Consider the following 12,694-nt stretch of genomic DNA (forward strand, 5'->3'; position numbering starts at 1 on the left):
GAATTTGCTATTTCACAAGAAGTACATATATAATGTTGCATATTTAATTTTTTTATTTCGATAAGCTTTTGTGAATGCAATTATCTTTACGGGTGTATATAAACGAATTTTAGCAGTTTTTAATCGATGTCTTACTGTGTTTTCAAAAATTGGAAAATTACTATTACGCAGATCTGCAGCAGATCTGTAGCAGCACTGAAAGAATTTGCAGCTATCAATCAAATGATTTTCTTTATTTTATCGCACTGTAGTTTTTCTTTTGTGTTATTCTTCTTGTGATCCTTTAAAACTTTAAAGTCTTCTTTATATTTTTTTATTCATAATGAAACAATTTTTGTGTATTGCATAGTTCATGCAATATTTGTCTTTTCTATTTTTGTTAAGATTTACTCTGAAATCAATTGGCATACTGGTTTATTCTTTTATTTTTATAGAAAAAAGAAGAAATCAACCGATACAATCGGCTTTAGTGAAGATAAGCCTTAAAATATAATTCGGTGATATGATTATTTTTTTATTTCTATTTTTCTTTCTTTCTTTTCATAGTAAGTATAGAATTACGTACAACTAAAAAGAAGTCTGTTCTATAATAAATATACAGAAAAGAAAATATAATTTAGAAAAAATGTAGAAATAAATAAATAAAGAATAATACAGTCAACTAATAAAATAAACAAATAACTAAATAAAAATTAATCTTTTTGATAGAGAAATAGTAATAAATCTCTTTCCAGAGATTTCTTTTCGATTTTTAAAATATTTTTCGATTCTTAAAATGTGTAAAAAAACATTTCGAACACTATTTATTTTCTCTTTATATTTTAAATTATTTATATTCTTATTTTGCATCGATGACACAGTTGAAGTTTTGCTAAATAATTTTATATGTTCATATTTCTTACAATTAAAAATAAATAATTTAAATTTTGATGTTTTAAATTTGTATACAAAGGTTTCAATTTCATCTCTTTCACGTTCTCTCTGTTCACTTACTGTCGTTCGTGTATTACAGCTCGTAGTAGCAATAAGTATATCTCGTGCGAATAATTATTTTTTCCCCTCGATATAGACGTCCAATCCGGACGTAGCAATTTATGTAATTTCTCTTACCATGCCGCTCGATATAGTCGTTTTCTATATTTTAGCGATTTAAAGCTTCTGATCTAACCGACCATTATTCTGCACGATCTCCCCAGAGTCTTGCGCCCGATCATACACGGTTCCTGAATTTTTAAGGTCCAGGGTAATTCCGGAGACAATGCACTCTCTTTCTCTGCAACCTTATTCATTTTTTTCCCTTGTTATCTATACCCGCACTTATCTTACCTGACTGTTGCAATCGATCTTATCTGGCAATTTTTCCGTCGCGATGGGAATATCTTATCGGTACTTTTTATTGGTTCATGTCGAAGTGGGGGATTGATAGTGCGCAGCGATTCTTTCGTGTTCATCCACGTTCATCCCCCGTGCTCATCCATGTGTTCAACGCTATACGAAGTACATGGTTGCATTTTCGACGAAATAGCGAAGATTCAAGATGATATTGATGTAAGAAAGCATCCCGATCGAAAATACCATTCAAAGGCAGCACTCCGAAAATGAATTCGAAGACCGATTCCTTGAAGATCCTCGATGGCACTGTTAGTCGTTCAATCGAGATCGGTCTTCGCGTGATCGGCGTTTGGCCCAATTCGTCCTTCATGGTCCTCCGTCGCGCATTTTGGATAATCACTTTTATGATGGCACAGACCTTTCAGTATCGATATTTTGTTATACACGTTCGCACGGACGATCTCTCGCATCTGATGGATGGTCTTAGCACTACGATGTCTTATAGTCTCCTACTATTGAAACTTACAATATTTTGGATCAATCGACGGTGAGCTTCGCTTATCTAAATCGCGAAATGAATGCAATCTTTCCATGCATTTGAGAGTTCAAATTGATTTGGTATTTTTTTTAAATAAAACAAAGAATTAGTTTTGTATACAAAATATGCTAAAGAGAGAGAGAGATCAAATAAAGACAGATTTTCACAGTTGTATATTTTATCGTTGCAACATGTAACATGATTTAAAGTATGTAAAGAAAGTGAAAGATTTATTACATTCTTTTATAATTATAAGCGAGCTCAAAAGGCAAAGTTTTTCACAGGATATTCCACGACATTTTAGCGATAATGTCCCAGGATCGGAGCGAGTGCATGACTAAGTGGGCCATCTACTCAATGTCAAGGACAACCGATATGTCGCATCGGTCTTCCAACTTGATCATTGGCCTTTATTCGATCTCAGTGTTTATTTACGGTACCGGCGTACTTGTTGCTCACCCTGACGAGTCCGACGAACAACTTGCGGAGCAGACGCGAGAATTGTTTCTTAAGATGGAGCTACCTTTCGAGTCCAATGCCTCTCCTATGTACGAACTCGTAATGATCACACAGTTTTTTCATCAGCTCTCAGCAGCCACAATAGTCGGTGTAATTAATGCCTTAATTGTCTCACTGGTAAGTGAATATAAGCTAAAATAACAAAGAAAACAAAAAGATAAGTTATAAGGTCTAAGTTTTGGATCAGTACAAATCTCATTGGCAATAAAATAATATTTAATTAACGTTGCTTTATAAGTTGCTTTAAGTCATTTTTAGAAGAAAAGAATGTAAAAGAAAAATTTTTATTATTTTATACTTATTAAAAAAAGAGAGAACAAGTAGGGCTGTGTTCCAAAATTTACTACCAGTACTGAAAATCTATAGAGCACGTGACATAAACTATAGATTTTCAGTACTGGAAGTAAATTTTGAGAACACAACTTAGATTAGATTCTAATTCTAAAGCATTTACAATTAAATTGATGCATATTGCACTAAATGTACAATTATATCACGTAATGGAGATGCGCAATTTATATAAGTAGCTTATTGTAGAATAATAAAATAATTTCGATTGGTTCTCTCGGGCGCCGCATTGTTCGAGATAACGAGTATTCTGTATTATCCGCATGATTAATAACTTATTTCATTTACTTTATTTATGTGAAATGAAAAGCATTCTGGTAAATCTGATCGATAAATGATAATATGGAATTTAAAATGTTTCCATATTTTTGCCGTTAATTCCTCTATTCTTTTATAATAAATTATATATATAATAAATTTAATATGATATCGCCCAAAGCGATATATAATTTTTTTTATTAAAATGCTTATAAAATATTCTTAATAAAATAAATTTGTAATTAATATTATATTGTATATTTTTATATTATTAATATAATATTAATTATTAAGATTTTAATTCTAATGTATAATAGATTTTGCTTATCTGCTGTTATTTTCCTTATTGATGAATATATTCACAAATTGTTTTCTACACTGAATTATGGCAATATCAAGAACATATTGCAGGGCGTTGACCGTTATTTTTAGATTCTTCACGTAGGTGGGCAAATCGATATAATATGCCGAGGGTTGGTAGAAATCTCTTCAGACGATACGTTCGACTTGCAAGCTTCGATCATCAAAGCTCTAATACGTCGACATCAAAGAATTATCGCACTCTCAGCCGACATCGAGACTCTTTTTTCATATATAGCTCTGATGCAATTCCTGTGGAACACTTTGGTCATCTGCTGTCTCGGATTTCTAATTGTGACTGTGAGTGAAGCTTCATAAAATCAAATATACATGCAGTTAATACATACGCAGTAACATTAAATTATTATCATTACATGAAACATTTTTATTTTTAACATTTTTATTTCCGCTTATCAATACGCAATAAATCAGAATATCTCATACAAAGATATTCAAAATAAATCCGAAATAAATAGTGGCATTCAAATGTGAATTTTAATACTTTTATTTTACTCGTTATTCAGAACGTTTTATGTTTGGTATTATTTCCGATTATGTTACAGTCGATCGGCGACACGCAAGGCTCGACAATGTTGATTAAATCCCTTTTTTTTATGTTGTCATCACTTTGGAGGCATTCATATTTTGTTATGCTGGAGAATATCTTAGTGCCAAGGTCAGAACGATGCAGTTATAAATTATCTTCATGAATTCTTTCTATTTATAATTATAAATAAATAGCGCAACAAAGCTTGATATAGTTATAAGAAAAAATTGTATGTATTAATATATGCACATAATTTTTCTTATAATATTGTATATAATATTATGTCAAATTTTATATATTTATATATTTATGAATATGTAATTTTTTGTCAGTTACAAATTTTATATAACTTTCTGCGTATAATTTTATCATTATGTAGATTATGTTTTCTTTAATATTAATCATTATTAAAAAAATGTATTTCGAAAAATATCTCAAAGAAGATTATATAAAATAGTAATGTCGTACTTATGCGATATACTTTTTTTTATCACAATTCTAAAACTTTAATCACTCATTCAATTATAGGGCAGAATGATCGGCAATGCAGCGTACGAAACTAAGTGGTACAAATTAAATCCCACGCAGAGTCGTATTTTATTATTGTTAATTTTAAGATCACAAAGAAAGTTAACTATTACGATCGGAAAATTTATGGAGCTTTCCCTAGAACGTTTCACAACAGTAAGAGAATTATGTTTTCAGAATTATGTTTTCTTATACTTGATATAGGTTATATGTACTTTTAAAAGAAACAATTGTTATCATTTTGAATTTAACTTATAAATTAATAGAAGGTAATATATTTTTGTATATATTATAAAAGATAATATATTCTTGTCTTGTTTATTTTATTAAATTTTTATAATAGTTGTATCGATAAAAGTATAGCGTTTTACTAGCTGCCACATGAAATATGAATTCTACCTTCTTTTTTATAGATTATTAAGGCATCAGCTTCTTATATATCCGTGCTGCATGCTATGTCTTGAAAGCCATGTATAGAGAAGGCAATACTTTTTGTATGTTTATGTAGCTATTGTGTTATAAGAAACGCGATATCTCGCGAATTCTAGTAACTCATTAGCTTTCCACGAACATGAATGCTCTTATGTAAAAATACATTAATATATCTCATTTAACTCAATAATAGCATTATATTTTTTATAGATAAACGTTTCTATATGCTGCTCAACATCTTTTCCTTATCAGTATTGCAAACTTTCACCCTCGCTTTCGATTTATCCTTATGAATTTACCTTCCACAATTCCTGCTCTTTGTTTCTTGGTATTTAAAAGTTTTAAGTATTCTACGCATGCATCTGATACTCACGTGTGTCCAGCGCACATTCGTCTTGCATTTTTAATGCAAATAACGGACAGCGACTGAGTGACGTATATATACTAGGGTACGTTAGACGCTTTCGTGGGTACGCATATCCATTTTTTTTGTAATTATTAAAGAATCATTCTATAATTTTTATTCATGACTTTTAAGATGAAAGAAAAAAATATGACATGAAATAATCAATGAATAATTATTGTCTCGTACACGATCAAGGAATCACTCGAGAGTAGAATTTTACTGACAATGATTGAGTAGTTTTACTAAGACTTCTCGCTCAGCCAGATCTGATAATATAAATTGACTTAGAACTTGGATCATGCCGAAGTCGAAAATTTCTTCTTCCAATTTACTGACACTCTGAAATTCAACGTTTCTTCAATCTCCTTGTAGTTCTAATGGAAAATATTTAAATTGTATTGATTTCAATTTGGGATAAATAATCTGTAGTAAAGCGAAGCCTTTTACATTATAGTTTTATCTATAATGTAGATAGAGAATTAATGATAACTTACCGTATCATCCGTTTGAAGAAAGAGATGTCTTTGAGCTCGATGGAGAACGAGATAGATTCGACGAATATCGTGTGCTGGTCTGTGCAATATGGTCTTCGTATGATAGGTGTATGGCCGGGCACGTCGGGCGCAATTTTACTTAAAGTCCTCAGCATATCATCAATGATCGTGTTTCAAATCTTTCAATATCAACACGTAATCGTGCACTTTGAAGAGGAGGATTTAATGATTCTCATGGACGCACTAAGCGTAACTTTCGCTTATACCCTTTTGCTTATTAAAATGCTTATTTTTGCATTTAATTCTCGGTAAGACCGATATTCTTCTTCAAAGCGATACATATTGAGCACAAAATTAAATGTAATTCACAAATGCTTTTCATATCTTCTATTTTAGTTTTCAAATCATAAATAGGATTAAAAAGATATTTTTTATTTATATAAATTTATTATTAATTTATAATTTTTTATATAATATTGACATAACGACAGAATAAAGACTTCTCTATTTTTTTATGCAATCATATTGGTCACAATTATATTGGTTACATTTCTTTAAACAATCCTTTATAGTTTACTGAACGAAATTATAACATGCATGATCAAAGACTGGAAGGAATGCGATATTTCGGATAAGTATACGATGACCAGAATAGCTTATGTATCTCGTTGGGTCTCCAACATTATAATTTGCTCGCATATGACGTCAGTTTTCCTCTACGCGATAGGCACAATAATGAAGATCAAAAATGAAAATCAAACCGATGTTCGAGAGCTGATCATCAAAATGGAGATACCTTTTAAGATTGAGAGCACATCAGTACATGTAGCTGTCCTTGTTAGTCAATTTATTCATCAGACGAGTGCGGCTGGTATGGTGGGTGTAATAAATTCCTTGCTAATAATATTGGTAAGTTTCGTTTATGATTTGTCTATATTCCTAGAACTGAAAATAATTATGATGTAATTCTGAGACAAAAGATTGCTAAAATATTTTATGTATGTATAGTAAAAACAGATATAATATAAAAATAATAGTTTGTAAAATAAAATTATATAAGCGAAAAGTACATTTTTTTATCTTGATTTTATATTAATTTTGATTCAGACTAAGAAAATGAATGCAAATAAACACAATCGTCATTAATTCACACTTAATGAAATAAGCTTCTTTCGTGTTTGTTTGCATTCGTTGAATCCAGCGTTTGTCGAATCCAAATTAAAACATTGGACTGAAAATATGCAATATTTATTTAGGTTCTTCATGTGTGTGGGCAGATTGATATAATGCGGCAGAAATTGAGTGAAATTACGCAGAAGAATATTGAGCGGAAGAACATCGAGCAGGATGTGAACGAAAACATCGTAAAAGATCTGATCGTTCGACATCAGCAAATTATCACCTTCTCCAAAAATATCGAAAACCTTTATTCCAATATAGCACTGATACAATTTGTATCGAATACTCTGGTTATCTGTTGTCTAGGATTTCTTATCGTGATCGTAAGTATACTAAAATAATATTAATTTCTTTAAAATATAAAGTAATATAAATTTCAGTCTATCGGTACCCCAGGCGGATCAATGATGTTAGTCAAGTCCGTGTTTTTTTATTTTGTTATGAGCTTAGAAGCATTTGTATATTGCTTTGTCGGACAACATCTGAGCACAAAAGTCCGTATAAAATGTATTACATTAAATATACGATATTTGGTGCGATATTTTCTATGACAAAGACATATGATTGTACATTTTAGAGTGAAATGATCGGTGACTCAGTATACGAATCATTTTGGTATGAATTGAGTCCTAGTCAAAATCGAGACATCTACATTATGATCATAAGATCCCAACAGAACTTGACGCTCACAATAGGAAAAGTTATGGAACTTTCTTTGAGACAATTTGCCAACGTAAGAATTTAGCAAAGTTAATGGAAATGATAAAAAAACTACATTTTTGTACAGAAAGTTATCACGAATATATCTTAATAATCATTTTTTAATCGTCGAGTCCTAATGTGAGTCCTAATTCTTGTATGATAACTAATAGCTTCTATCATGTTGTAGATCCTTAAAGCTTCAGCGTCATACGTGTCGGTGTTGCACGCAATGTATTGAGGTCTAAATATACTTTGTACGTCGCTTATATCTTTGCATGCAGATCTCTATAGTACTTTTACACGATTGGTCATTTTCTTATGCAGAGACTCGACGGGGTTTCGCATCGAGTGTACGCAAATAGAAGAACAAGAAAATTATTTACTGAAACATCGATTGATGATAATTGTACTTGATTTGAAGTGCATAAGAAAAAAATTATAAATACAACATTGATTCTCTCGATTGATGTACTTTGCCAGAGCTGATAAAATAAAAAAAAGCATTTTTTTAAAACAGAAATTTAACTTAATATTTTTAAATTAAGATTTTTATTAATTAAGATTAAATTTTTACACTAATTTTTATACTAATTAGAATAAAATTTGAAAGATATTTATTTTTTTAATAATTTATTTTTATATCTATGTAAAATTAATTTGAATATATAAAAATATGTGCTTAATATATATTTTCATAAAATAGATATGAAAGTACGTTAATGCATGTATACATGTAAAGATATTACAAAAGCTGTTACCCTTTTTACTTTATATTAAATTTTCTCAAATAAAATTAATTATATAATAAAATAATGTTTTGTGACTAAGAATTAAACATACACTTATTTAATAATATTGTATATTTAATAATATTGTATTTTTAATAATATTGTATATTTTATTTGCAATACAAGTATAAATTAATATAAATTTATTTGTTTAAGAGTCTTGAGCTGCTGGTTAAAAATGAGCTGATGTTATGTAAAAATTATTGTATAAAAATGTTGTTTACTATGTATAATATTAGGAATTTATTTTCAAAATATCACTCATCGAGATGTCTTCTTCTTCATTACAGCTTACAGAATTGCTATATGTTCTAACTTACAGCACCTTTTCGAAATCAGCCGGAATATTAAATGTAATCTTCTCTGGTTTTTCCATTGCGAAGGTACATCTTTGTTTCCTCCTTACAAATCCCTCCAATATGTTCCTCCAGGAGTATGTTTCAACACAGTGAGCAGTTCTTGGAAGTTATGTTACCTTGCTCACCTCACTGCATTTTTAAGGAAAACGTGTATTTGTTGCAGTATGATCGCTAATTCGAAGGACGAAGGGGACGATCCTATATGTGTTCGTCATTCATTATAATTGCGATTTTGCGCAGTATAAACTAAATATATTTAATGTATTTAATTTTATATACATATATATTTTGATATTTTGATATTTCAAATCCTTTAATATTTGTACTTGATCATGCACTTCGGGCCAGCAATATTTTTCTGTTTATGAATGTGGCTCAATCATAACTTATAGGATACATTATTTAACATCAGTTCACCTTGTTTATCAAGTTGTAATATTAAAAAGAGAAATTATACTTAGAAGCGCTATAAGAAGCGCAAAACAGAACGCACCCACTGTCTTCTGTTTATAATTAACAAATATTAATCAATAAGATAGAATTACATTCAGTTGTTGATCTGTGATAAAAGTATTTTGATAAAATTATAATCTTTGAAACATTTGTTACAACTAAACAATTTTAATTTGATTCAATCAATACGTTCACATTATTCGATCGGGTATATCATCTCTATCGTGTTATTTAAATTTTGCTGGATGATAATGTTGATCAAGTCTCTTACAGTACATGATGATGAATTTGCTTTACATTTTTAATATAAATAACGTACAGCAACCGAGGGAAGAGAAGAGTATATAGAAACTTTGTAGCTGTCTTTATCTGAATTTTTTGTAACCACTGCAATTATTGAAACATCAACTTATAATTTTTCCTCATGACTTCTGAGATAAAAAGAAATAGAATGTGAACAACTTTCATTGGTCGACTACAACCAAGGTGGTGGTTACTCGAATACTGAATTAGATTCTAGCGTTAGACTTTTACAGTTTCACTGAAACCTCTCGAGTAATCATATCTAAAGACAAAGTTAAGACTATTGACTGATGTCATGCTTGAGAATTTCCTTTGTCCGTTAACTTTGAAATTGAACGTTTCATTTGTATTGCAGTTTTAGTGAAATTTTAAGCTGTGTACTTATTATTTGAACTATATATATGCTGTTACGTTAAGAAATTGATACTTTCTTTTGGATTATATACTCACTTATAATGTAGTCAGAGAAAAAAAGAAAATTAATTAGTGTTAGTGATAAATCACATTGACGATCGTGTAAAATAAATTTATTTGATATCAATGAATAACGAAATAAAATCAGCGAATACTATATGTCGCTCCGTAGAGTTCGGTCTTCGCATGATCGGTGTATGGCCGAATATATCGTGTGCAATTTTCCGTAGAATATGTTGCATATCTTCGATGGCAATATTTCAGACCTTTCAATATTGGTACTTGATCATGCACTTTGGCGAAAGCAATATTTTCCTTCTCATGGATGTGATAAGCGCAACTCTGACTTATAGTCTTCTGTTTATCAAACTGATTATTATCATATTCAACGTTAGGTAAGATTCTTACGATGTACATTGAGTATAAAATCAGTATGACCACAAAATAAGCACTTAGATTCTTTATTCTAGATCTCAAGCTAATCGCCAGAAGAAAAAATGTTCGATTTTTAATCTGTTTAATCTGTTTAAATTTTGTAAATTTGCATTGATTTATATATTTCTGGAGTAATATTTCGCAAATAGCTGCGATTTCATGTCGATCAATATTTTTTTGAATAATTCATTATAGTCTGCTGGATGATATAATAGCACATGTGATCGAGGATTGGAAAAAGCGTGATATTTCTGACGAATACATGATGAATAGAATGGCTTATGTTTCTCGCTGGTTTTCCAATTTGATAATCTGTTCACACGCAGTATCGGTATTCTTCTATGCGATGGGCACTTTGTTGGCCCACAGAAACAGCAATCAAACTGATGCTCGAGAGCTCATTCTCAAAATGGAATTACCTTTCAAGATCGAAACCACATCAGTATATCTTACCGTTCTCATTACGCAGTTCGTTCATCAGGTAAGCGCTGCCAGTATGTTGGCTGTGCTAAATTGCTTGCTGCTAACATTGGTAAGTTTGAATACTTTTCATGATTTTTCTAGAATTATAAAGAAAAATAACGCCAAGAAGATAATTTAAGGACTTAAGTGATCCTAAAAATAATTAAACAGATTTATTATTACATAAAATACATTATTAAATGAAGAATGCATTATGATTTTGTTTAAAAAATAAGTAGTTATATAAAATTTTAATAAATAAAATATTAATTTAATAAATAAAATATTTGGTTAATAAATAAAATATTTGTTCCATTTGCTTATTAAAAATATATAATAAATATATTAAGGAAGAAAAAATAAAAACGCAATAATTATTAATTAATACATTAAATTTTATTATTTAACTTTTTCATACATAGAAATTTAATGTTCCTAAATAATAAGAATAAAAAATTCATTCAATATTGAATATAGAACAAAAAAAAGTATTTTTATTATACATATCTGATGTTAAATTGAATTTGATTTATAATTTAGGTTCTTCATGCATGTGGACAGATTGATATATTGCGGCAGAAACTGAGTGAAATTACACGGAAGAACACTAAGCAACATATGAACGATATTGCAAAAATACTGATTATTCGGCATCAAAAAATTATTTCCTTCTCCAAAAATATTGAGACTCTCTTTTCGAACATAGCGCTAATACAATTCGTGTCAATTACTTTAGTCCTCTGTTCCCTAGGATTTGTCATCGTGACCGTAAGTACACGTGAAATAACATAATTGTTCAAAAAACATAAGTTATTTAAAATTTTTAGTCTATTGGTGTTCCGGGTGGATCGCCTATGCTAGTAAAATCCGTATTCTTTTACATTCTAGTCAATATGGAGGCATTTACAGTTTGCTTTCTTGGAGAATATCTCAGTACTAAAGTGAGTAAATAATATGACACATGTATAGGATATATGACATGTTTTATAATGAAACTTATTTTAGAGCAAAATGATTGGTGACGCGGCGTATGAAGCGCTTTGGTACGAATTGAATCCGATTCAAAATCGAGATATTCTCTTTATAATTGTAAGATCACAGAAGTTTTTGACGCTAACGATCGGAAAAGTCGCTGAACTTTCGCTAAAACAATTTGCTAATGTAAGGATTTAGTAAAGTAATAAAAGTAGTTGAGTAGAGGCGTATTCGTGGCAGAATTTTACGTTGATTGATGTTTTGACATGTCCGCGAGTGACGATCTCTAGTCACTTCATCACGGTATAAGTATTCGCGTATGATGGCCGTAATTGCTTTTATCATGTTGTAGATCATGAAAGCCTCGGCGTCATATATGTCGGTGTTACACGCGATATATTGAAGCCTAAATATACTTTATGCTTCGCTTATATCTTTGCGTGCAGAAGGATATAGTACTTTTACTACCGCCAACTGGTTATAATATGTGATTAGCAATTTTTCTATTCAGAGACTTGATGGGGTTTCACATCAGACACATGTATATAAAAGTAGACGAATATTGGTTTGCATATTAAAGTATTGTATTTTGGTTTGTGGTGAACAATATGAAGTTGATCTTCTTGGCCGATGTACTTTTTCAAAGCTAATAATAACAAAATAAAAAGATTTAGTTAAATACTTAATTTAATTATATTTAATACTACTTTAAATTACAAAGTTAAGAATTAAACCTGGAAAAATCTGTATGTATGCGCGTGTTAAAAATAATTAAATATTTTATACATATATATAAATATATAAATATATTTAAATATTTATATATATATATTGGGTTGTCCGAAAAAGTTCGTGCCGCAAA

At 29.9% G+C, this 12,694-nt stretch overlaps 3 protein-coding genes across 3 annotated transcripts; all 3 read left to right on the plus strand.

Moving 5' to 3' along the window:
- Window positions 1-2,179: 2,179 nt before the first annotated feature.
- LOC105626494 (odorant receptor 4-like) lies at window positions 2,180-4,894 on the plus strand. The gene is given in 6 exon segments (XM_012207795.1): window positions 2,180-2,506; window positions 3,428-3,655; window positions 3,919-3,958; window positions 3,961-4,031; window positions 4,431-4,586; window positions 4,844-4,894. Coding segments are annotated over 6 exon segments (873 nt in total).
- Window positions 4,895-5,996: 1,102 nt separating this feature from the next.
- LOC105626495 (odorant receptor 13a-like) lies at window positions 5,997-7,881 on the plus strand. Its single transcript, XM_012207796.1, has 6 exons — window positions 5,997-6,070; window positions 6,335-6,671; window positions 7,019-7,264; window positions 7,322-7,435; window positions 7,519-7,674; window positions 7,831-7,881. The coding sequence occupies exons 1-6, from the start codon at window positions 5,997-5,999 to the stop codon at window positions 7,879-7,881; spliced, it is 978 nt and encodes a 325-aa protein (XP_012063186.1).
- A 2,400-nt stretch (window positions 7,882-10,281) lies between these two features.
- Window positions 10,282-12,235, plus strand: LOC105626496 (odorant receptor 13a-like). The gene is made up of 6 exons (XM_012207797.1): window positions 10,282-10,355; window positions 10,591-10,927; window positions 11,398-11,625; window positions 11,685-11,798; window positions 11,863-12,018; window positions 12,185-12,235. Exons 1-6 carry the CDS (start codon window positions 10,282-10,284, stop codon window positions 12,233-12,235), a joined length of 960 nt encoding a protein of 319 aa, XP_012063187.1.
- The last annotated feature ends 459 nt before the right edge of the window (window positions 12,236-12,694 follow it).

This window comes from Atta cephalotes (assembly GCF_000143395.1).
Source record: "Atta cephalotes unplaced genomic scaffold scaffold00005, whole genome shotgun sequence".
Taxonomy (NCBI): domain Eukaryota; kingdom Metazoa; phylum Arthropoda; class Insecta; order Hymenoptera; family Formicidae; genus Atta; species Atta cephalotes.

Coding starts and splice junctions, on each gene's coding strand:
- LOC105626495 (XM_012207796.1), top strand. CDS start 5,997: ATGGACGCACTAAGCGTAACTTTCGCTTATACCCTTTTGCTTATTAAA. Junction 6,672..7,018: donor ATTCCTTGCTAATAATATTG/GTAAGTTTCGTT, acceptor ATATTTATTTAG/GTTCTTCATGTGTGTGGGCA. Junction 7,436..7,518: donor GACAACATCTGAGCACAAAA/GTCCGTATAAAA, acceptor TGTACATTTTAG/AGTGAAATGATCGGTGACTC.
- LOC105626496 (XM_012207797.1), top strand. CDS start 10,282: ATGGATGTGATAAGCGCAACTCTGACTTATAGTCTTCTGTTTATCAAA. Junction 10,928..11,397: donor ATTGCTTGCTGCTAACATTG/GTAAGTTTGAAT, acceptor TTTATAATTTAG/GTTCTTCATGCATGTGGACA. Junction 12,019..12,184: donor CGCTAAAACAATTTGCTAAT/GTAAGGATTTAG, acceptor ATCATGTTGTAG/ATCATGAAAGCCTCGGCGTC.